Genomic DNA, 27,125 nt, shown 5'->3' with positions numbered 1-27,125 from the left:
TGTAAGAGTTAACCGAGTGATAATTTAGGGAGTCATTTCGTCAATTTTGCTGACAGTGTTGTGTGTAAAGGAATGTTTAAAAATCTCCCAAACGGAATCAGATTTTTCTTAGCTGATTCGGGACGCTTTTCAATGTTCCTCACAGTTACCTCTATCACGTGGACTAATGATGATGGGTGGGGGTTGGACACTGGACTGAACCTATAGCGATCATATATGGACCTTCCCCTGGAAGTCGGCGAATGACACTTTTTTGAATGCCCTTCCAACTTTTATACTTGCTGTGCAAGTAAGGCGGCCTATATTGAAATGTGAATGATGTACGTTGGACAACGCCCACATTCGAAGGTCACTGCTTGCATTATGCAACATAATATCTTGCGACGGAATGAAATTGGGCATCCGAAGTTTCCGCAACAGCAACCTACGTTTCCGCGACGGCAACATAACTTCTCGCCACGGCAACAAAACGTTGTTACGATCGGCGCGCCATACTGGAGTTCACCTTCAGGACGGTAGGGTAATACGTCCTGGTATACATACAGTATACTACATTACATGATTAAATGTTTCAAAAGGGAGACAGCGGAATTGGATGGGACATATCTTGAGGGAAGAAGGATTATTGAAAGTGGTTCTGGAGGGTAGATTTGAGGGCAGCCGACCGAGAGGACAAAAGAGAAGAAACATTGTTGGATGATATAAAAGGCTGTAGGGGAAACGGAGATGAAACGGCTTGTCCAAGAACTGGAGACTGACAAATCCATGAGTGGCCATGCTCTAGATCAGAGCACCATAGATAGAGAGAGAAAGAGAGGTATCTCACGAACTTTAAACCATGCATTTTCAGATCATGTGCTCAATGCAGAAGAATCAACCATGCATACTATATACTATCAGTGCCTCGATATCAGTGGCGTAGCCATAGGGGGGCCAGGGGGCAATGTCCCCCAAATTTGCTTTGTGCTACAGTCTTGCCCCCCCCCTCCAAATGAAATCCAGTGATGTATTCAAAATACTTCTTTTTAACATTTTTTCGAGTTCTAATCACAAGTATTAATACCTCAGGGCTCATGTTCATAATTCATAAAAGGTCAGAACTTGGTAATCAGACCGAGATGTTACACATTTTGGGCCTTCATCGTACCCACATACGGAGACCGTTGATCAATATCGTCCTACAGAATAAGCGCCAATAATTTGACCGGTTGTATAACCATTACAAACTAGCGCTAGCAACCCATGTGCATTTTCAATGATGCCACTCGTGCTTGGTAATTCCTACCATGAACCATCACGGAGTTGCCCGCCCCTTAAGAAAAATCTTGCCCCCCTAATAATAAAATGCTGGCTATGCCACTGCTCGGTAATCAAATTTGCTTTTGTTTCCATTTTACAGGCTGATGTTTTTATAACACCTCAAGGTAGTATGGGTTCAAAGTCCTATTTGCACAAAGCACCCGCTGTGATATTGTGATTAGTACAGTATTAATTCGGTCATTTTGAGAGTAGATCAAATCCATATTTTACTGCAGTCTGCCGTTAGAACTTGTAGCAGATATCCATCCGTCGAGTGATTAATAATGATTCCAGAAGATCCATAAAAACAGACATTTTAATGTTCATGTTTTTATGTAAGTAATTGCCTGATTTTTCATTCATTTTAACTAAGGCCTTTTCGGGTATTGGATTAGTAGCCATGACAGACTTGTTAAATTAGGTTGAATTGTAATTCTGCACCGAATGGCTACAGCATGGACTATGATTGAGCCAGGCTATACGTAAACTGATGCATAGGCCTAGTCTGAGGCTATATATTAAGACTTCGGTAAGGTCTAAGTGAGGCCCAATTTAACTTAGGCCTAGAAAGTTACAATGGGCTCCTATAACTTAGCCGTCCAGTCTTAATTCAGTTGAGTAAAACAGAAGGGACCACGGAAGTCTTATAGGCTATCATTCATCGACGTGCTCTGAGTATAGGCCTAGGCCTAGGTACGACTATTCCATACATTCAAAACCCCATTGGGTACGTCTTAGTAGCCTAATCCAGAAGGTCCACCCAGGGTCAGAAGAGACAAGTCAAGCTGCTTAGATATAAATCGGTGACATATTTGAACCTTTGAAGAAGAATTTTACTGTTTTAGCGGTAGTAGGTGCATAAACATGTATAACTGTATATGTAGGGTCTTACTGTACATTTAGATTTTTTGTGTAATATTCTGTCTGCCAGTTCGAGGAGGGGGGGGGGGGGGGTGGGGTGGAGGAGGAGTGCTGGTGCTCAATTTTATTTGTAGGGATTAAGACCTCTGCCCCCAGAAATAGGTGGTTGCACCCCTGGTGTCAATACCACACCTTTTTTAAAGGGAATAAAGAAAACTGTAGTTAGAACAAACCCTCTTGTTGAAAAGTGCAACAAAATTCAAATACTTGATTCATATTTGATGTGGGAAGGAAGAGAGGGTATATACTTTATTGGGATTACTGGAGAGATTTGCTCTTCATCATAACGACTCAAACTGACGGGGAGTGGGTGGAGGGGGGGGGGGGGGCAAGTGGGTACGAGGAGAACGGATTCCGGTCAGGATAACCTTAACGACTAACTAAAATATATACAAATGATAAGATACACATCGTGAGATTCCAAGGCATTACTTTCCACCTCAAATTAAATATTTTAATGAAAGGGTACAAAAGTTAAAAAAAAAAACGTCCCGTTACGTGCGTATGTATTTAAGTTAAATCCTGAGAGTTTTCTCATATATATATATATATATATATATATATATATATTTATAATTATATATATAATTACATAGTTGTTATCCGTCAGACACGATCTGTCTGTTTTCTGATCTCGTAAATCAATTATCTGTACATGATGTCTTAATTACTTGCAACCGTATACTAGTGAACATAAATATTTAACTGTGTATGGTTTTGACAACATTTCTCCCAAATTTTATACTGTACTTAAATATTGTACTATTCGTAAAGTTCACCAAAACATTGACAATTTCTAGAGCATGCATGGGTAGTGGTCGTTATTCTTTTGAAATAGGCATGATATATATATATGTACAGATATATATATATATATATATATACATATAATAATAATAATCATAATATAATCATAAGAATAAGAATAATATCATAATAATCATAATAATAATAATATTAATAATAATAATTATAATAATATTAATAATAATATTAATGTATGCATTTAGATAGCGCTAATTTTGTACAAAACATTCAAAATCGCTTAACAAAGAAAAGTCAATCGGTCGGGTCAATCAAAATAAGCAAGCTTAAACAGATAAGTTTTTAACTTAATCTTGAAAGCATCCAGGGTCAAGGAGTCAATTCACATAAGTTCCACCGGAAGTGAATTCCACAACCGAGGTCCCTTGTAGGCAAAAACCCTATTGCCTATTAAACGTATTATGATTGATACGAGGAAAGCAGGGTGATTCGAGAAAATGTGACCGCAAAGAGTAAGAACTAGACTTCACCACGATCATATCACATAAATACTTAAGCAGAGGACCTTTAAAACTTGCAAGATTGATTTAAATTCAATGCGTTGCTGTACAGGTAACCAATGAAGAGATTGTAAGGTAAGAGTAATGTGACAAAATTACCGAGCCGCTCCATTAAGAACCATTGGAACTCTTCGAAGCTTACAAACAGGTAAACCAATCATGAATGCATTACAGTAGTCAATGTGACTAATTACAAAAGCATTAATAAGAGTTTTAGTACAGTCCTTATCCAGGAATTTTCTGATCTGCCGAATATTATAGAGTCCATGGTATGCCATAGAGCAAACTTTTCCAATATGAATGTCCATTGACATGTTAATTGCTGTCAAGATGAGCCACTAGATTTGTTGCACTATCACATGGCTTGATATCCACGTTACCTACTTTTATCATCTGAACCTGAGTCTTAGCAACTTGTTAACGAGTACCACTTAAAAGAAACTCAGTATTGGAATCATTGAGCCTATTGCTGATCATCCAATGTCTTATTTCGAAGATAAGTGATTACATTACCAGAACAGCCCTCAGATAACAGAGAACCAGCATTGAAAGATAAATATAACTGTGTATCATCAGCATAACTATGTGCGTTATAGAGGTGTTTAGAGACAATGGCAAACAACTGAGAAACATAACAAAGAAAAAGAATAGGACCGAGACAGCTGCCTTTGGGTACACCACAATTCAAAGAAAAATCTTTCGATGATATATTTTCTATAGATACATACTGTTTTCTGAAAAACAGATAATTACCAATCCATTTGTGTGCATTATTAACAATGCCAAATTGGGTACGCGATATGTTAACAAGAATATCACGGTTGACATTATCGAACGCTGCACTAAAATCCAACAGGATGAAAAGAGTGCATTGTTGTTGGTCCATATTCATCATTATACCACTATGGATTTCCATAAGAGCAGTTTCTGTAGAGAGATTTTGCCTGTACGCAGATTGACAAGCAGGAAAGGGAGCATGTAAAGAACAATGTGAGACAATCTCATTAAATACAGCTCGTTCAACTAATTTGGAAACATAGCTCAAATTACTAATTGGTCTATAATTAGAATAGATAGGGTCCAAACTGCTTTCTTTAACAATGGAGTAACGGTAGCAATCTTCCATTTGTCAGGAACATTGCCATCTTTTAGTGAAAGATTTATCATAGTAGTCAATACAGGCAAAAGGGGATCAAGACACTTTCTAAGTAACCAAGTGGGTATAGGGTCAAGATTGCAGCTAGCCGTGTTGGAGGATTTGATAATTGTACGATTGTATTATTAGAAAGTGGCTTGAACCCAGTCAACTTCGATGGGAAATGTATATATATATATATATATATATATATATATATATATATATATATATATATATATATATATATATATATATGTGTGTGTGTGTAGCCGGCCAAAAACGAAGTGACCAGGCGTAAATATGTTTTTAGGTTTGGGAAGATTACAAGTGACACCTCCAAATTAGGTAGGGCCGGTTTACTCTGAGATCGTGGGGACAAATTAAAAAGGCGGAATGCTCACACAAAAACAAACAAATAAAGGTAAAGTGGTGTGTTAACGATGCACATGGACGTTGTATTAAATATCAATGGGTTTCCTTTACCTTAATGTGAAATTATATAAATGGGTGTAACTTACATATCTCGGAACTCTTACTTCTTATAACGGCTCCACTGAACTTAATGGAAAAATAATACTTATCAGTCCCAACGAAAATAATAACAAAATCGCGGCGCGGGTCGACCGAATACAATTTGAGAACGAAATTGTCTCCTTAGGGAACTTCTAGGGCGTTTCACTTAGTTGGGGACGTCTCTGGATTGGGTGGTTCTCTGGACATCTCGCGATTCGGGGAAATAACCTCTTGGGGCGTCTCAGCTTGGGGCGTCTCTAGGAGAAACTGTTCATCACTCGGGTTGGGTCATCGCAGGGGTTCAATTCCGGATCCAAACATTGTATTAAAATGGGAATTTATAGTTCAGTTCCATCACATTAGAAAATTATAGGGTTGCCAGATATTAGAACAGGATGAAATATAGTTCTGCCTCCATTGGTACAGCTCCGGGTGATAAACTTTTATTAAATATGAAATTTCCTTGTAAAACAGTTCCAGGTTTTTACTAAAATAGAATATCCATTTGTAGAACAAGCTCCAGGTATTCACTAAACTTCTATAAAAACTCCATGGGTAAATAGCTTCAATTAAGTGTCCATTTAACTTCTAATTAATTTAATACTGGTCCTCTACTCTATTACTGGTGAAGTTAGTCTAAGAAAATAATTTTGATCTCGTGCCCAACCATTTCAAACTTAATCCTTCCCCTCTTATCCTCTAATTATTACAAACTTAATCCTTCCACTCTTCTCCTCTAACTACTGTAAACTTAACTCGGCGTCAGTGTCTTATCTTAATTTCCCCCTACCATGCTACCCTATTCACTCCATCCCATAATAATTAAAATACATCCCATAATAATAAGAATACATCCCATAATAATAGTACAAGGCAACTCACACATGACCACCTTAAACCAAGTAAACACAAAGCTTGGTTCATTGAATATTCATGATTTAGCCTTTGTCTCAACTACCCCCCCCCCTACTCTAGACCAGCTTGCCCTGCACTTCCTGGTATCCGAGGTCCAGTGACCAACCAGCTGTCAATTAACACTTAATACATAATTTACCAGACACATTACTTAATTTATGGTGTCCTTGGGTTCATTTAAAATAATCGTCTATCACCAAAACATTCCTATCTAACCAAAAAAAAGTTATAAAATTGTCTATTTAACCCACAGTTCTGAAAAGGGATAGACTCTTGGAGCCACTCATATATTCCTAGAAAAAAGGACCACGCAAAACAATTACTTAGCTTAAGAAAAAGGTCACACAGGGCCACCGACCACTAACTGTTGCCATGTAGTAGTTAGCAATAAAAGTGAAAATTAAGGGAACTCATAAATCTATCAAGTAAAGGTTATTCATTGTCAAATGAATAAAAACAAAGAAACAAAAGAAAATGATCAAATGAATAAAAACAAAAGTAGGAAAATAAAAGAAAATGATAACTATACAAAACATTAACCAGGTTATGCTCTGGTTATACTTCCCCCCTGCCTCTGGAAATGGCTCCTGACATTTCACCTTAAAACAAGTCACCACCACCTGTGACTTTTTTCAAAACACTTAGTGACATAAAACACTTTTTTTTTTTAGTCGGTAATAAATCAATTCATGACACTCATAGACAATCTTGAGAGCAAACTGTGCAAAATGCAATCAATATTACAAAATGTTAATAATCCTTGCACTTAATAGGACTGTATCCCACCATAACATTCACTGTTTCAACCAAGGAGAACAGGTTTCCTTCGTTAAATTTCACAGAAAAAATATAAACAATTAGTTTCCTTACTTCACATCATGTACAATAGATATAAGTGGATAACTCAACCACAAATAGTTTGTCAGAAAAAAAAAAATTGTTACTATTGGTTTCAACACACAAAACAAAATATGACCTTGTAATCATATGAAAATAAATGTAATGAGTTGTAAGTTATTTACTCAACAAGTCTTTGCAGATCTGTTTCCAGTGTAGCATACTGTAACAGACAAATACTAACAGATCATATCGTTTCATCTGCAACAATTAAATATTGGCTACCAAAGAGCAAATGGCCTTAGAAAACTCTTTTGGGAGATCCCTACATGACACTAAAAAATTAGTTTTCTCTTCTCAGGAGGGGCTAGTAACCTTACATTGGTTTGCTATGTGAGCATGTGACACACCTTTGCGTCGTGCTGCCAATCTTGCCGATCGTCTAGTTGGTTGTACTGCGTGCCGTACTCGTGATCCCAGCACAGGGCCTGTTGGGGTGGACTTAGTCTTAGTCTTTTGGGATCGAGGTGCCGGTATAGGCGGTGTCTCTGTCTGTGGGGTTACAGCTTCTGGCTCCACTGGGATTCTTCTCTCTTCCAAACTAACGTTGTGCTCCGCCTCTTCCAATGTAGCATGCGGAGTAGTCACTTCTTGTTCCTTTAATATTCTGGGAACCTCCTCAGGGGCTAAACAAGCTCTTGACCTTCTAGCTGGTACGGGCCTTGTTACCACTGCATACCAGGATGACTGATCATCTGTATCACTATCCTCTGTAACGTCAACTAAGGGTTTATCGTGGTAACATTGTCTTGGTCTCGGGACTGGTTTCTTTGGGGTTTCTGGGGGGTCACATGTATTCATGGATTCTGGAATAGGTAGCAATAGGTTTCTGTGTAGCGTTCGCCTCTTTCCTCTCCCAAGCTCTTGCTCTACCACATACACAGGTATATCAGGGTTAACTCTCCTTAAAATGTTGTAAACCTCTTGACCCCAACGATCAGCTAGCTTGTGTTTACCTCTGAGGTGCACATTCCTCACTAGTACTCTTCTGGTTCAAGCTCATTTCCTTTAGCCTTGGAGTCATATACGTGTTTGTTGTGTTGTGCTCTCTCTTTTGGAGTGTTTTGCAGTTAGTTGGTGAGCAAATTCTAGTTTTTGCCGTAGTTGCTCCGCATACTTATGGTGAGTTCTTGTGGATATTACTGGTTTAGGGAGTTGCATTGCTACATCCGATGGGAGGTTCGGGTTTCTACCAAACATGAGGAAATAAGGTGCGTACCCAGTACTTGAGTGTTTAGTAGCGTTGTATGCATGACATAGTGGAGCTACAAACTCTTTCCAATTTGCTTTATTCTCTTCAGACAGGGTACCTAACATGTCAAGAAGGGTGCGATTGAATCTCTCACAGATTGGGTTGCCTTGGGGGTGATAGGGTGTTGTCCTGGACTTTCTTATTCCTGCAATCTTGCAAAGATGTTGGATCACTTCACTTTCAAAATTACGGCCTTGGTCAGAATGTAACCGGGTTGGGAAACCATAATGTACAAACAAATTATCGAATAGGACACGTGCTGTAGAACGAACCGTCTGGTTTTTCGTGGGGAACGCCTGGACATACTTCGTAAAATGGTCTGTGACTACCAGAATGTTTTCGTACCCTCCCTTTGATTGCTCAAGGGATAGATAGTCCATACATACCAGCTCCATTGGGGAAGATGTGTGGATGTTGACCAGCTTCGCCACACCTCCTGCTTTCTCATGTGTCTTGCGACGGATACATCTACCACATGATTTGATATAGTCGCTCACATCACCTGCCATCTTTGGCCAGAAATATCTTTCCCGAAGTAGCTCTAATGTCCTTTCTTGACCCATATGTCCTACTTCATCGTGCAGTCCAGCCATAGCCTTACCTCTATACAGTGGAGGTAGGACAAGCTGATACACATTCTCTCCCTGGGGATCGTTATAGCATCGGTACAGTACTCCATCTTTTAAAAGAAATTTATCCCAATGTCGGAGTAATTGTTTAACACTGGGCGTTTCTGCTACGTACAGTCTTCGATTTGGGGGAAGACCTCTCTCTAGGTACCTAATTACTCGATAGATATCTGGATCTCGCTTCTGTCGATTCTGCCATAAATGGGGGTCGCCGCTCATCAGAGACTGGGGTTGATTTAAGTCAGTATCAGTACTACCATTACATTCCATATCTAATACTCTTGTTTGGGAGCACAGGGTCTCTACCATGGGGAGTGGGTTCTCTCCAACAGTGCACTTTGATAGCAAATTAACTTCACATATTGCTCGTACTGTGTCTCCAGTTAGGGTGGGTGTGGGGGTCGTCGGGGTGGGGTCTGCGGGACAATCCATCTGCATCTCCATTCCTCTTACCTGTCCGATATTGAAGGTCATAATTGTAGGTGGATAGAGCTGCCAACCAACCATGTCCTGTAGCATCAAGTTTAGCTGTTGTATTTACGTAGGTGAGGGGGGTTATTATCTGTCAGGACAGTAAATTTACGACCGTAAAGGTACTCCTTAAACCTCTCCGTCACTGCCCACTTCAGAGATAGAAATTTCAGTTTATGTGCAGGGTAGTGCATTTCACCCTTTCTCAGACCTCTGCTCGCATATGCTACCACCCTTTCTTTCCCATTGTGTGTGGTATAATGCTGCCCACAGACCCAGTCCACTGGCATCAATGTGTAAGATGAAGGGCTTAGAGAAATCGGCAAAAGCAAGGATTGGGGGTGATGATAATTCCTTTACTAGTGTCTCGAACACAGCTTGCCACTGAGGGGTCCAATTCCAGGAGGGATCCTTTCTCTTCCCTGGGGGATGGGTTCCAGCTGTGAGGGCATGTAAGGGTTTCGCCATCTTTGAATAGTCCTTGATAAATCTCAATGACCTAATCTCAGAGAAACAAATTGTAATCAGGTCCCATAAACGGGCGCCAATTATGTAGCCGGCCAAAAACGAAGTAACCAGGCGTAAATATATTTTTAGGTTTGGGAAGATTACAAGTGACACCTCCAAATTAGGTAGGGCCGGTTTACTCTGAGATCGTGGGGACAACTTAAAAAAACAAACAAATAAAGGTAAAGTGGTGTGTTAACGATGCACATGAACGTTGTATTATATCAATGGGGTTACTTTAACTTAATGTGAAATTATATAAATGGGTGTAACTTACATATCTCGGAACTCTTACTTCTTATAACTGAACTTCACTGAACTTAATGGAAAAATAATACTTATCAGTCCCAACGAAAATAATAACAAAATCGCGGCGCGGGTCGACCGAATACAATTTGAGAACGAAATTGTCTCCTTAGGGAACTTCTAGGGCGGTTCACTTAGTTGGGTACGTCTCTGGATTGGGTGGTTCTCTGAACATCTCGCGACTCGGGGAAATAACCTCTTGGGGCGTCTCAGCTTGGGGCGTCTCTAGGAGAAACTGTTCATCACTCGGGTTGGGTCATCGCAGGGGTTCAATTCCGGATCCAAACATTGAATTAAAATGGGAATTTATAGTTCAGTTCCATCACAACAGAAAATTTTAGGGTTGCCAGATATTAGCACAGGATGAAATATAGTTCTGCCTCCATTGGTACAGCTCCGGGTGTTAAACTTTTATTAAATATGAAATTTCCTTGTAAAACAGTTCCAGGTTTTTACTAAAATAGAATATCCATTTGTAGAACAAGCTCCAGGTATTCACTAAACTTCTATAAAAACTCCATGGGTAAATAGCTTTAATTAAGTGTCCATTTAAATTCTAATTAATTTAATACTGGTCCTCTACTCTATTACTGGTAGAGTTAGTCAAAGAAAATAATTATGATCTCGTACCCAACCATTTCAAACTTAATCCTTCCCCTCTTCTCCTCTAACTATTACAAACTTAATCCTTCTACTCTTCTCCTCTAACTACTGTAAACTTAACTCGGCGTCAGTGTCTTATCTTAATTTCCCCCTACCATGCTACCCTATTCACTCCATCCCATAATAATTAAAATACATCCCATAATAATAAGAATACATCCCATAATAATAAGAATACATCCCATAATAATAGTACAAGGCAACTCACACATGACCACCTTAAACCAATTAAACACAAAGCTTGGTTCATTGAATATTCATGATTTAGCCTTTGTCTCAACTTCCCCCCCCCCCTACTCTAGACCAGCTTGCCCTCCACTTCCTGGTATCCGAGGTCCAGTGACCAACCAGCTGTCAATTAACACTTAATACATAATTTACCAGACACATTACTTAACTTATGGTGTCCTTTGGTACATTTTAAAATAATCATCTATCACCAAAACATTCCTATCTAACCAAAAAAAAGTTATAAAATTGTCTATTTAACCCACAGTTCTGAAAAGGGATAGACTCTTGGAGCCACTCATATATTCCTAGAAAAAAGGACCACGCAAAACAATTACTTAACTTAAGAAAAAGACAGGTCACACAGGGCCACCTGACCACTAACTGTTGCCATGTAGTAGTTGGCAATAAAAGTGAAAATTAAGGGAACTCATAAATCTACCAAGTAAAGGTTATTCATTGTCAAATGAATAAAAACAAACAAACAAAAGAAAATGATCAAATGAATAAAAACAAAAGTAGGAAAATAAAAGAAAATGATAACTATACAAAACATTAACCAGGTTATGCTCCGGTTACACTTGCATGCTCACTACTTTGAGCAATTATATTAAAAAAAAAACTGATAACATTTGAAATTAAGCTGTACTATTTTTTATGCTCTTAATCCACCCGGATGTTCGTATAATCCACCCCTGAAAGACTTCGAAAAAAAATTAAATTACGTGTATGTATATCGTAATCGCTATTATTACGCACTCTTATACAATTCGATGTAACAGACGGAAGCATATACCCTTACGATAATTATAAAGTACGCTACAAACACAGTACGTATGAATATCACTGACGTTTTACAAATTTATATTTCCTGTAAAGTAAGTTAGTGGGAAAGTGCCTATGGCTGCCAGTAAGCAGTTTAATTAACCAATTTTCACTATCTGAAGTGGATTCAGGGTAGCCTACTAGTCTTAGCTGTACAACAGACATAAATAGCACATGATATTTCGGAATATATATGAAAGAATATAGTAAACTTGAACTGCTGTTTTAATTGGAAAGATATCTCTAATGCTATCAAACATACCAGTGTACTTAATCAGAGAGTTACAAAGGTCATTCGCTTGATGCGCATGCCATGGGATCGGAGATCAACAATTCTTAAACTTAAATATTGAAGGGACGCGCACCGATGAAAGAGGGCGATATGATGAGTATGTCCGTCGATTAAGTCGGTAAAAACAATAATTTAATAAGGCAGTGGCGGAGCGTCCATACAGTCAGAGGGAGGATCCCCCCCCCCCCTGACGGACTCAAATGGACTGCTGGCGCCCTTTTCAGCTTTTTACCACTTTTTACTTATTCGCGATTATTGACTTTTTTTATTGCGCTCTCATCTACCTATTGACATTTGTCACATTATCTGCAAATTAGCAAGGCCCGGAAAGGGTCATTTCCGGCGATTTAGAGAGTATCTATACTCCAAAAAAAATCGGTACGCTCCGCGCCAACCTGTGGTGGCGCTCCGCTTAGATAGTGTCAAAAGCGCCCCTACAGACCATTCTCGCCCCCCTTGACCAATACCCCTAGCTCCGCCACTGCTGAATAAGGGCGACACCAGAGATGAGAATAACCGTTGATTTATTAGACAAGTAAAACCAGCTAAAACCAGGGAGTTGTTCATGATGGAAGCAACTCCCTGCTAAAATCCAACGAGACCATTACAACAGCGGATCCTGTACCTGGGATGACAGTGGCCTATGGTACTAAGTGTGATGACACACAACCAATCATATAATCTTCTACATAATAATCTTTTCACCCGAAACGGACTATATTACCATCGACTTCTGTTCAAGTTTCAATTCTTCAGCGCGTTAATTCTGTCAGAACACCACGCTACCAGCTAATTAGTTATACTGGGATGCACACATAGGCGTAGGAGGCGGGGGCTGGGGGGGGGCTGCAGCCCCCCCAACCAAAATTTTTGGTGAAAATTCGGGCAATATGGTGATAATTTTTCGGGCACCTACTGAAAGAAGAATAATTTGCAATGGTTAATTTGCAATGGTTTTTCAATAGTTAAACTGATATTATTATTATTATCGTAACAACTTCCCCAATATTATAACCAATATGAAAGGGTGATAACACGGAAAATATAACCAAAATTTTCGCGCGATTCGCGCGCATTCAACATCTTAGTGTGCATATCATATAAGCATTCATCGGGTAAAGGCATGTGATGTAATAACCGATGAATGCCTGTATGATATGCACATCGAAATGTTGAATGCGCGCGGAGCAAATTTTGGCTATACTTTTCGGGCAAGTCGTTACAGCCCCCCCAAATCAAATTAGGCTCCTACGCCTATGGATGCACACCTCTAGCGTGCCTTTCCATCCAGCGCAGCGATACGACTCGCATCACCACGCGAACCTTATTATATATACGTATAATAACTATTACCACATACCAAGACTTTACATTAACTAAGAGAACATTGAATTCCAGTCATTATTATTTCAAGTATCGTCACTACACTAACTGCGGTATAATACTAATGGAGACAGGGTGTCCAGCAATTGGTCAATCATGATACCCCCATAGCATGGCAAGAGCACTTATCAGTATAAAGAAGCAGTACCACGCTCTGCATATTCAAAAGCTCACTACGATATTTTATATTATACAACACCTAATTGTATTCTGGTCATTTGATTGGTCAATTGCTCGTTGATTGCATGCAAAATCCGCTCTATTCCACTCTATGAAATAGAACCATGGGTTATACTTTTTTGGTAACACTTTTTTCCAATGGTAAGAGAGCAGAGAAACCTGTCTGTTCAAAAAAATCTGTTGCATGAGGGCATTTTACCCATCTTAATATAATATGTTGTATAAAACAAATAATGGATGGTTTCCATTCGTGCATGCGCCTCGTTGAATGGAACAAAGTACATCTTTCAACTCATGAAATATTTGCACTATTGCACTCATAACCATTCATTATTTGTATACTACATGATTTGTTAATTTCAATTCAATAGAAAATAAAGCTCCCTACAGGAAGCATGCATGGTTCTTGTTTACTGGCATGAAAAATAGTGTAGTTGGTTTTACCAGCAAAAGATTTGAGACTTGTCAATTCATCATGAATTTAAAAATTGTATAGGTCTTCCTCAAGGATGCTATCTCAACGATGTTATAATGTTGAAAGTGTTAAAGATGAACGCTGAAGTGAAAAAAAGGAAAGCAATGTATTTGTTAGCTGCAGTGTGCTTAACTTGGGAAGCATAGTTACTAGCCATGACAAAACATGGGCAGTATTGGGCTTCGCCTGAAAATCATGTGACATTTCCTTTCGTTCAATGATTAAGATTAACCGATCTCGTTCAACACACACACATCTCGTTCACGAACATCAATAATGGCGTCTGACAAATAATTGACTTTATTTTTATTTTCTCGCTTTCGCTTTCTTGTCGCTTTGTCCGTTTATTGACTTTATTACATTAGCTGTTTTGTCTGTATTAGTGTGATTCATTTCCTTCAAGAGCAACTCATGAACAGTTTGTGATTCCTAAAGCCGGATCTCGAAAGATACTTTGAACAGACTCTGTTAATGAAATGGAGGCAAAAGACAAAGGCAAATGAATATATATATATATATATATATATATATATATATATATATATATATATATATATATATATATATATATATATATATATAATTGAAATCGCAATGAGTTGGAATATATATATATATATATATATATAATTGAAATCGCAATGAGTTGGAATATATATATATGTATATATATATATATATATATATATATACATATAAAATGGAGGCAAACAACAAAGGCAAATGAATATATATAAATGAAAATCGTAATGAGCTGGAAAATCAAGAACAGTGAAAAAACTTCCAGCCTTCACCGGGATTCGAACCCGGGCCTCCCGCTCTGTACGCGGACACCCTAACCAACTAGGCCAAGGACGCTGATCGTATGTCCAGAGGTTCGAAACCGGTAAGGAAGGTCGTAATTCCATTGTAGGCGTTTGTCACCTGTATCGAACAATACTAGTTCTGTTTTTGGTGACATATTTGGCAAAATATGTCACCAAAATAAAAATAATAGACCAAACACATGTTTTTTTTCCTCTTATTTCACTGTAGGAAAATGTACAAATTAACATGTGTGAATAAATAGATGGATTTGAGGAGGTATACGTTCAGCAGAATGATGGATATTATTTCTCCAAATTTAGGATTAGTGTGATTTTTCTTTTTCAGATCATTATGTTGTATAATACACAATGTATATCATTCAAGTCATAAGCTGATCAAGATGTCGTCCAAAATATGGACTGGAAAATTCAAGATATTCGTAATCATTGCAATGCTTGCCGTCAGCTTGACAATCCTCTACTATTATTTGCAGGAGCTTTCCTACAGACCTGGGTGAGTTTAATATTTGTTTTCTCATTGTTATGACTGGTAACACCATGTCTCAATATATGTCCAAAATATTGAGAAACAGAGATGATGTTAATAGAAGACATGTGTTTATTAAACTTTTGTTTTCAGTGCATATCACTGAGTATAGCACTCTACCGATCCCCACCTAATGTCAGTTCTACAATGCATCCCACTATAAGACGATACGCCATCCCACTTAATGTCAGTTCTACAATGCATCCCACTATAGTACGATACGCAATCCCACTTAATATCAGTTCAACAATGCATCCCACTATAGGACGATACGCCATCCCACTTAATGTCAGTTCTACAATGCATCCCACTATAGTACGATACGCAATCCCACTTAATATCAGTTCAACAATGCATCCCACTATAGGACGATACGCCATCCCACTTAATGTCAGTTCTACAATCATCCCACTATAGTACGATACGCAATCCCACTTAATATCAGTTCAACAATGCATCCCACTATAGGACGATACGCCATCCCACTTAATGTCAGTTCTACAATTGCATTCCGCTATAGGACGGTACCCAATCCCATTTAATGCCAGTTCTACAATGCATCCCACTATAGGACGATACGCCATCCCACTTAATGTCAGTTCTACAATTGCATTCCGCTATAGGACGGTACCCAATCCCATTTAATGCCAGTTCTACAATGCATCCCACTATACGACGATATGCCATCCCACTTAATGTCAGTTCTACAATTGTATTCCGCTATAGGACGGTACCCAATCCCATTTAATGCCAGTTCTACAATGCATCCCACTATAGGACGATACGTCATCCCACTTAATGTCAGTTCTACAATTGCATTCCGCTATAGGACGGTACCCAATCCCACTTGATGTCAGTTTTACAATGCATCCCGCTATAGGAACTTACCCAAACCCACTTAATGTCAGTTCTACAATTCATCCCACTATCCCACTTTAGGACGGTACCCAATCCCACTTATTGTCAGTTCTACAATTGCATCCCGCTATAGGACGATACCCAATCCCACCTAATGTCAGTTCTACAATGCATCCCACTATAGGACGATAACCAATCCCACTTAATGTCAGTTCTACAATGCATCCCACTATAGTACGATACGCAATCCCACTTAATGTCAGTTCTACAATGCATCCCACTATAGTACGATGCGCAATCCCACTTAATGTCAGTTCTACAATGCATCCCAATGTAGTACGATACGCAATCCCACTTAATGTCAGTTCTACAATTGCATCCCGCTATAGGACGATACCCAATCCCACTTAATGTCAGTTCTACAATACATCCCACTATAGTACGATACGCAATCCCACTTAATATCAGTTCAACAATGCATCCCACTATAGGACGATACGCCATCCCACTTAATGTCAGTTCTACAATTGCATTCCGCTGTAGGACGGTACCCAATCCCATTTAATGCCAGTTCTACAATGCATCCCACTATAGGACGATACGCCATCCCACTTAATGTCAGTTCTACAATTGTATTCCGCTATAGGACGGTACCCAATCCCATTTAATGCCAGTTCTACAATGCATCCCACTATAGGACGATACGCCATCCCACTTAATGTCAGTTCTACAATTGCATTCCGCTATAGGACGGTACCCAATCCCACTTGATGTCAGTTTTACAATGCATCCCGCTATAGGAACTTACCCAAAACCACTTAATATCAGTTCAACAATGCATCCCACTATAGGACGATACGCCATCCCACTTAATGTCAATCCAACAATGCATCCCACTATAGGACGATACCCAATCCCACTTAATGTCAGTTCAACAATGCATCCCACTATAGGACGATACGCCATCCCACTTAATGTCAGTTCTACAATCATCCCACTATAGTACGATACGCAATCCCACTTAATATCAGTTCAACAATGCATCCCACTATAGGACGATACGCCATCCCACTTAATGTCAGTTCTACAATTGCATTCCGCTATAGGACGGTACCCAATCCCATTTAATGCCAGTTCTACAATGCATCCCACTATAAGACGGTACGCCATCCCACTTAATGTCAGTTCTACAATTGTATTCCGCTATAGGACGGTACCCAATCCCATTTAATGCCAGTTCTACAATGCATCCCACTATAGGACGATACGCCATCCCACTTAATGTCAATTCAACAATGCATCCCGCTATTGGACGATACCCAATCCCACTTAATGTAAGTTCTACAATTGTATCCCACTGTAGGACGATGCGCAATCCCACTTAATGTCAGTTCTACAATGCATCCCATTATAGGACGGTACCCAATCCCACTTAATGTCAGTTTTACAATGCATCCCACTATAGGACGATACCCAATCCCACTTAATGTCAGTTCAACAATGCATCCCACTATAGGACGATACCCCATCCCACTAAATGTCAGTTCTACAATGAATCCCACTACAGGACGGTACCCAATCCCACTTGGTGTCAGTTTTACAATGCATCCCGCTATAGGAACTTACCCAAACCCACTTAATGTCAGTTTTACAATGCATCCCACTATCCCACTTTAGGACGGTACCCAATCCCTTTTAATGTCAGTTATATAATGCATCCCACTGTAGGACGACACCCAGTGCCACTTAATGTCTGTTCTAAAATGCATCCCACTATAGTACGATACGCAATCCCACTTAATGTCAGTTCTACAATGCATCCCACTATAGGACGATACCTATGAGAACAATATGGAATTACTAAGGAATTTCCAAAGTGTTGCAAACCTGATAAAAAGTTTTGCATCGACTAAGTGTGAATGAAATGAATAGCATTTTCACTTTCTTGTTAAAGATACCGTGACCTACTTCATATTGTGAAATAACTCATTGAAAGTTCTGTTCAAAAGCAAGTAATATTATATCAGCTTTTCTTCATAGTAAAAAGGAAACGCCCAAAAGTATAAAGAAGAAATACATGCGCACAATATCATAACTATAGACCTCTAGACATGTTAATCTGAAGATGTAAAGAATCGATGTTAGCTGGTTCTTTAATTTTGATCAGTATAACCTTTCCTTACAGTAAATAAATGAATGTGTGTACTGTATTTATCGAGTGTGTATAGGGATAATTGTTCATTCCTTCATCTGAAGACTTGAAATGTTTTCCCAAAGTAGCTGTAAAAACAGTTTAACGGGTCTCAACCTTCTTGTCCAACAATCAGGTTAATCCCACCCTTTACAGATTTATGGTATAATCCATGCATCATAGTAAAAAAAAAATTCCATCGTCTTCAACCCCGCCCCCCCCCCCCACCTCCATTCAGCACCAAGAAAGCGCTATTTTTAAAAACCCATACAATGTATGCTTAGGCATACAAAAAGGATATTTTGGTTGAAATATTATTTAATCCAAGGAAAGGGATGCACATCTTAAAGCAAACTGATAAATATGTAAACAATTGGGGAAATAATTGCATTTTATTGTTCTTGTGTGACAGATTGGAAGAATCACGTGATGCTCTGTTCATCTATCACGAAGTGCTGAACCAAGTACAGAGAAACTTCAGTAAAGATGCAATAACACAACTAAGGTAAGAATTACTGTATGTACAGCAGATGGACATCCCCAGATTTGTGGACACCCCAGACTGATCGACGTCCCCAGATTGGTGGACACCCCAAACTGATGGACATCCCAAACCTGACGTACATCCCCAAACTGATGGACATCCCCAAACTGATGGACATCCCCAAACTGACGGACATCCCCAAACTGACGGACATCCCCAAACTGACGGACATCCCCAAACTGACGGACATCCCCAAACTGATGGACATCCCCAAACTGACGGACATCCCCAAACTGACGGACATCCCCAACCTGATGGACATCCCCAAACTGACGGACATCTCCAACCTGATGGACATCCCCAAACTGATAGACATCCCCAACCTGATGGACATCCCCAAACTGATGGACATCCCCAACCTGACGGACATCCCCAAACTGACGGACATCCCCAAACTGACGGACATCCCCAAACTGACGGACATCCCCAAACTGACGGACATCCCCAAACTGACGGACATCCCCAAACTGATGGACATCCCCGAACTGATGGACATCCCCAAACCGATGGACATCCCCAAACTGATGGACATCCCCAAACTGACGGACATCCCCAAACTGACGGACATCCCCAAACTGACGGACATCCCCAAACTGACGGACATCCCCAACCTGATGGACATCCCCAAACTGATGGACATCCCCAAACTGACGGACATCCCCAAACTGATGGACATCCCCAAACTGACGGACATCCCCAAACTGACGGACATCCCCAAACTGACGGACATCCCCAACCTGATGGACATCCCCAAACTGATGGACATCCCCAAACTGATGGACATCCCCAAACTGACGGACATCCCCAACCTGATGGACATCCCCAAACTGATGGACATCCCCAAACTGATGGACATCCCCAAACTGATGGACATCCCCAAACTGACGGACATCCCCAAACTGACGGGCATCCCCAAACTGATGGACATGAATTTGGAATTGCGTTCATCGGATGTAATCTAGTTCCTTTCAATGACGAGCCTCAAATGTTCATTTAAAGAGTCATTGCATATTCCTCAAGAATTAACAGTGGTATATATGACGTGGGCATATAGCAGAACTCGTCTCATAACGATTAACAAAATATCAACAGTGATTCTGTGCTTATCATTATGCTGTAACTACCCTGAACCATTTCAGAAACTGAAAGCCTTGTTCTGATTTGGCTCAAATCCAAGTACTTTTTACCCGTACGCAACTGAACAACATTCCAGCTGTGAAGAACATAAGAAATGTTATACCATTTAATGAAAACTCGTTCGATCTTGACTCCACAGTGTGACCAGTGTCATTGATATTACTGCGGTATTATATATCTATATATTCGTATGTAACATAACATATTGATCGAGGAGTAATAACCCTTATACAGGGAGTGTTATGTTGTACTTTAAAGATTCTGGAAACAGAGTTTATTTTTTGTAGGTAGTAGCAAAACGTGTACATATTGCGTTACTTATATCGACCTCGCATGGTAACAGCTGAATGAAAGGCATATAGTCGTTCAGGATATAAAAAAAAGTGGTTTACGATGACTACAATAAAATTTATGATAAACAAAGCTACCATGCAGGTTAGATTAAATTGAAAGAACTACAGGTTGCATTTCCAGTGCATGGGTTTTCAATCCATTCAGTGATTTATTGTTGAACATTCTCATTCAAAGCAATATGATAAAGTAAATATCAATAAAGTTTAGCGGAGGATAATAGCAACTAGAGAATAGCAAAATGATTTTTAAGAAAATTGAAAAGGGGCTTTGTATGCATCTTTCTTGTTTTTTTTTTCCTTTGATGTCTTTTGAAGTTTTTAAATTTGGGGTACTGAATATTATTTAAATGTTTGGTAATCCGGGATTGGGTTCAAAGTGTCCATAAATTTGTCATAATGCTAATATGCATGTAAAGCCGTGTACTAACTGTTTACCCCGTTCATTCAATATGTGCATGATTTAGAAGCATTCACTGTTGGCATGGTTAGCCATTCTGCTGCTCAAAACTAGAATAACAGTACTGGTAATAACAATTTACGAGGGCCCACATGTGGACTCCAAGGAATGAATAACGTTATATTCATGTGCCAATTAAGTTCTATATACAGAGATTATTCTTGTATATCATGCCTTCAATTCGATTCAATATTCAATCAATTCAATATTGAATTCAGTTCAATATTCAATCAGTTCAGAATTGAATTGAATTTAACTCAAATTAAATTTAATTTAATAGTCATTCCAATTCATTGTCAAATTTTAAGTTTTCTATTTTTATGAGGGGGAAATCCCCCCCCCCCCGACCCCCTACATATAGAAGACCGCTTCAGTAACCCCATACAGTACATCCCTCTCCTTTATAGATCCTTCATTCACCTTCAGCCCCACCTGTGAATTCCCATGATGGCCACTATGTATCATTCAATGCTCAGTTAGTTCCATTTGATGCGAAATATACCATCCAACTACTGTCAGTATATATGCAATAATGTACATAACTACATTAAAATAGCATTGAAAGAAAATTTAGAATTCAAAAGGGCGTTGTGGTCAAGTGGTTAAGGCAGTGGACTTGTGATCTAAGGATTACAGGTTCGAGCCTTGGCCAGATCATTGCGTTGTGTCCTTGGGCAAGGCGCTTTATCTCCATTGCCTCTCTTCACCCAGGTGTATAAATGGGGACTTGCGAGGTAACTTGTAAATATAGTTGTGTGCGCCGGTTTGTTGCTGCACCCTATGGGAAAGTCCCTAGGGGGACACGTGGTGCACTGTGGTGCCCCAGGAGAGATTGGTGTGTAGGTGTGTCAAGTTACCAATGACCAGGGTTGTAAAGTCGTGTGAGAGGGCCTTGTCCCTGAACAACACTGTAAACCTAAATAATAATAAAAAATAAATAAAAAAATGTCCATATATACAAAAGACAAAAAAAAGCCAACTTTCAAATGCATACAGTCAGTATCTCCTAAGGTGACTTCAAGACTAACACTGATTAAACCCAAATAACCTCCTGGCTCTTTCAGTTTTCTTTAGTTTATATTTTCCACTTATTTTGCCTAAGACATGAAGAAGTGAATTTCTAATGTAAACCACCTTTCCCTTCATCTTTTCTATCAGAATTATTAAAATTGAACGTTGGAGGCTCCTTGTGGAGTGGGATCTTAATTTGTACATGCAATCAGCTAAAGTTGTTCAAATTTTTGTTTTTTTATCATTATTCAGGAATGAAATCCTACAATTTGAAATGGCTGACTCAGAGCGTTATTTCATTCTTAGTCAGGAAAACACGCCTCTTCACACCAAGCTGTCCTATTACCTGCCTGGATTGAGCAGATCTAGCATTATTGATGATACAATATGGTCATCTCTCCCAAAGGTATCCTTCTAATACTAATTACTCTCATCGCAAAGGTCATGAAATTTATATGGAGAAAAGGTGACTTTTAGCATGCAACTCCATGCATGTAAGGAACTATTGAATTGAATGTTGAACTTCATGGCTATGATAGGCATGTCAAAATATCTTGTTAAAATAAATGAAGTTCGAGGTGAACTCTACAAGAAAACATGAAATTGATTTTCATAGAGGAATAATCATGGGACTTAGACTGTGTTCTCCGATCAAAAAATAAAACACCATGAGTAACCGAAAAGTTCTTCCTAATACTGCATGCACTCCAATCTTACTACAATACTGCGTATTTGCAGGCAAATATAGTTCTAGTTGTAAGGTGATTTCTTCAAATTTGGTAAGAACCTGGCACAAATGAATGGGAATTAGGCATATAGCAGGAAGACCTTCAGAAGGAAAGGTGACCAGAGGTCAAAGCTAGGTCGATTGAAGTGAAACAAGTGGCTTTTCATGGCTATGAATATGCATGAAGCGCAAATGTTAACTATAGACTTACAACGTTCACAAGTAAAGTTCGGTCAAAATAGTACAAAAGCTAAGGGTTGACACCTAGCCTAAGTGATGTTAGGACAAACATTGCTTCGATCGGTGCGTAATTTATAATGAGGGATGTGAAATTGAAACCTTTTATGTAGCCCACTTTATAAAGCTATTATTATTATTATTCAAGGATGTTTGCGCTGAGATAAATGACTCTTCAGTATTTATTGCTACTATGTATTAGATAAAAAAAATTATTGGAAGTCAAAGGTCAAATTTATAAAAAAAAAAACTGTTTGAACATGATATATCAAAGTAAGGAATATGAGATGAATCTTATACTTCAAATGATTTTTTTTTTATAATGAGTACTTTACCTGATTGTCTTTAGTGGAGTTCATTGTCTTCTCAAGTCAGTGAAACAGAGAATAATCTGTTAAAACCTTGTCAAACATGACAGTTGATGAAGGTAACCTTCAGCTAAAACAGGTTCCAAAAATGGCAAATAGTTATGTCATCGAATCTGAATACATTATTTCTTCTTTTGTTTGTTAACTTCCCTGAGCATATAATGGGCATCCAGAGGGAGGTATATGGTGCATTATTTGCCAATTAACTGTATTAGAGTGTTGTTTATATAAAAATAATTTCTTCTACAGGTGTCTCCGTTTGCTGGCAAACATTTTCAAAGATGCAGTCTAGTTGGGAATGGTGGCATCTTAAGGAATAGTAGCTGTGGCCAACAAATCGATGCAGCTGACTTCGTCTTTAGGTGAGATTATTAACACATTTGCAGGGGCGCAGCGAGGAATTTGCCAAGGGAGGGGCGAAGCCTGTAGGCAAACTATCTAAGCGTAGCGCCACCGTGAGTTGGTGCGAAGCGTGCAAGGAAAATGCCTCCCAGATCGCTGGAAATAGCACTTCCCAGGCCTTGGAAGTTGCATCTAAGCATTTTCTATTTGAAATTACTAGCGATATCATAAAAAAAAAATATGCTCAAGGGGGTGGTCGCCTCTTCGCCCCCCCCCCTCCCCCCTTGGTTACGTGCCTGCCCATTTGTACGGCAGCTTAAATGTGCTATGAAGATAAAATTATTTTTACAATAATTGTTGGCATTTTTCAGAAAAATAGTTAGATACTACGTTACAACCTTGTACCCAAAAACAAACAAACAGAATCATGATAAATTGTTTTAGTTGTGTTATCTGGACGATTCGTTTTTATTTTTAAATAGATAAATGATATATTAAGCTTATCTGATTTTGTCATTTCAGCATATTCATTTCGCAAAATCTTAAATTGTTTACTTCTTTCCAAGTGAACAATTTCACAATTTTCTGAGAGGCGTTGAAATTACATGTGCTTATTACATCTCATCATTTCAACAATTTTCTGGAAACTGCTGAGTCATTAGGGTTAGATGTTTTTATCTTGATGTCAGTTTTAAGCTGCCGTACATTTGCTTTAAATATGCAGATTTAAGCTAGATTAAAAGCTATTTGAGTGTGGACACGTCATTTTTCTGGAATTTGGCGAAGCTTACAATATATTTACTCAAAATGAGCCTCTTACCTTTGTCTATTTTCAAGATAGATGGCCATTTGCTATAGAGAATATTGGGTGTGTTCCATTCTAAGAAAAGTATTAATTGCAGCCATTACGCGTGCGCAATTCCAAGTTTTACAAACGTGTGAAGTATTCTTTCTGGACTAAAATTGACTTTGACTATTTACAATTTGATGCAACATGCAAAACAAGAAGTTGCTTAACAATGGAGAATTACATAAAGGTATACCAAAACTGTCTCACTAGCAAGCAGAGCCCTCTTCTTTTTAAAATTCATAAGTGGGGGCGGGCGGGGCGGGGCGGTGAGAGATGGAGGGAGAAAACTTAAAAAAGGGAGCCTTGGCCCATGTGGTAATATTTTACAATATCAGAGAAAAATGCAGGAATTTTGAGGGAAAGAGAAGTGAAGCTGCCTACCAGTTGGGGAGTTGGGAGTGGTGTTGGTGGCCGGGGGAGGGGGAGGGGTGGTGTTGCTTGTCCTCCAGAAAAATTGAAACATTAGATGTGAAGTTTTATACAAAATGCAAACAAATACAAGAGGAAATGTGATAGTCTTTTCTGATAAGTCAAGAGGCACTTCCAAAAAGAGAAAGAGAAGACAAATGTGAGAACATAGTTAAAAAACTTTGAGAAAAGTTAGAAATTCAACGATAGAAATTTGTTGACTTTTGTATACGACCGATTTGGTCCACTGAAGCGTCTACAATACAAAGATTCTCCTCATTGAACCAAGTGAAGGACAAGGTCACACCAAAGAATTAGTATAAAATATGTAGGTTGGGCATTGCACCATTATTGTCACAAACAGCAATGTAAAACAACCGTTCAAAAATAATATTTCCATATAATGTATCAGACCTGGGGAATTTCAGTCAATTCTAATCTTCTTAATTAAATGGGTCACATTCTTGGAAAACAAGAATCTCTGAAATTCATGTAAAAGGTGTGCAGATTCTGTTGACCTTCCGCCTTCCCGATGTATTTTAATATATTTGGCAATTTAGAGCCCAATGTGCATGAGACTCTATGTTGATATCAATGGATAGAGAATTTAGTAGCATATAGCAATCTGCATATGAAAGGGAAGCTTGAAGATTACCAGTTTTCCACAAACAGAAAACACTGGTAAAATCTATGAAACAGAGAAATTGTGATGTAGTTTTGCACAAACAAAAAAATTATGGTTCAAATAAATCAATTTTAAGAACAGTATTTTATGCTGGCATTTTTTCTCGACACTCGTTTTACTTGATTACCGCCGTGACATTCCCGGATTATCTCTACACATTGTTGGAGGGGCTCAATGACATCAGTTTAAAAGTGCAGTATTTTTATGCTGGTACTTTGTCTAAACACTCGAGGTTGTACTTGATTTCCGACATTCACAGCATATTTGCATAGCCTATAACATTTTAGAAGTTGTTTACCGTGCAGCCTCCTATTCGTTTGAGTTATAACGCACATGTTAACTGATAAGCTGGCGGTGGGAGATACGGTAGCTTATCAAACAAGGTTTCCACAAGTTTGCGTCTGGTGAATCCAAATGGACTTGGACCTACAAGACCCCTATTGTTTTTGGTGGAGGTGTGTATAGCCACGTACAGTAGACTGACCTGTGTTTATTATGCCATAGTGTTAATGTATCAAAATGGTGGTTCGGGCCATTTCTATAGTAACAGCTAGTTCTGCTTATACTAACAACTTTCTAGTGTACTGAAGTCATCGAAACCTCAATGCATTTTGCATTCGGGTTTACATTACGCGGTTGAGCAATTTTGAACAGTGCCGATAGCAACAACGTAAGTTTAGACAACGACGTATGTTTAGACAACGGAAGTTAAGACAACAACGTGACTTTGAGCAACAACGTGGTAAAACAGCAGCAACAACTTTAGTTTAGACAACAAACAGAACAAACGAAATAAGTTTGCCCTTTTCGCGTTCCATATAACACATCTGTACGTCATATTGGTCCTAATAAGTGTGATCCGAACTACTTAATGATCTCTGAATCATGCATGGGAACATACATAGGAACACGTAGTGCTCACAACCTGTGTGACTATAGGCTAGTTCAAAGTCCCATGTTGTGCAGTTTGGCTGAAATAATAGAAGGGCTTTAGAAAACACAAGCCAAGGTGCTTAAACAATAATACAAATTTGATTTTTAACTTGGATATATGTATATGTATGATACAAAAGATCTCTTCTTGAATGACTATCAACTAAATTTTGCGTATGCTACTGGTGCTACTGGCGGTATACTGTTGTTATCTGCAGTCATAGACTGCTACTAGTCAAGTTTTATAGAACTAGATAGGATTAATATAACAGCGCCCTCTGTTAATTTTGGGCGTGGCTGGAGGTCCCCATTAGTATTTCTGGGGTGGCCAGACTTATATTTGGGGGAGGGGGATAGGACCCGCCTTTCCATTCCAGCTCCCCTTCCCATCCCATGTCTGAAATATTGAATATGTTCCAAAAAAAAAGCAAAATGTAAGATCAGAAAGGGGT

At 38.9% G+C, this 27,125-nt stretch overlaps 1 protein-coding gene across 4 annotated transcripts in view; it reads left to right on the top strand.

Annotated features, from left to right (window-relative positions):
* The window catches only part of LOC139963849 (alpha-2,8-sialyltransferase 8F-like), a 49,520-nt gene that overhangs the window by 12,674 nt on the left and 9,721 nt on the right, over nt 1-27,125 (top strand). Inside the window, exons 1-5 of one of the 4 annotated variants that reach the window (XM_071965049.1) lie at nt 1,466-1,634; nt 15,372-15,539; nt 19,034-19,126; nt 22,376-22,529; nt 23,705-23,817. In XM_071965049.1, coding sequence (XP_071821150.1) covers nt 15,427-15,539; nt 19,034-19,126; nt 22,376-22,529; nt 23,705-23,817 — 473 coding nt within the window. In that variant the 5' untranslated portion in view covers nt 1,466-1,634; nt 15,372-15,426. Of the gene's footprint in view, nt 1-1,465; nt 1,635-8,012; nt 8,220-15,371; nt 15,540-19,033; nt 19,127-22,375; nt 22,530-23,704; nt 23,818-27,125 lie in introns of those variants that run through there. The other 3 variants (XM_071965050.1, XM_071965047.1, XM_071965048.1) reach the window with 3 other exon arrangements.

The sequence above is a fragment of the Apostichopus japonicus genome, chromosome 22, assembly GCF_037975245.1.
Source record: "Apostichopus japonicus isolate 1M-3 chromosome 22, ASM3797524v1, whole genome shotgun sequence".
NCBI classification, from domain to species: domain Eukaryota; kingdom Metazoa; phylum Echinodermata; class Holothuroidea; order Aspidochirotida; family Stichopodidae; genus Apostichopus; species Apostichopus japonicus.
This window is presented reverse-complemented; position numbering and strand designations above follow the sequence as displayed.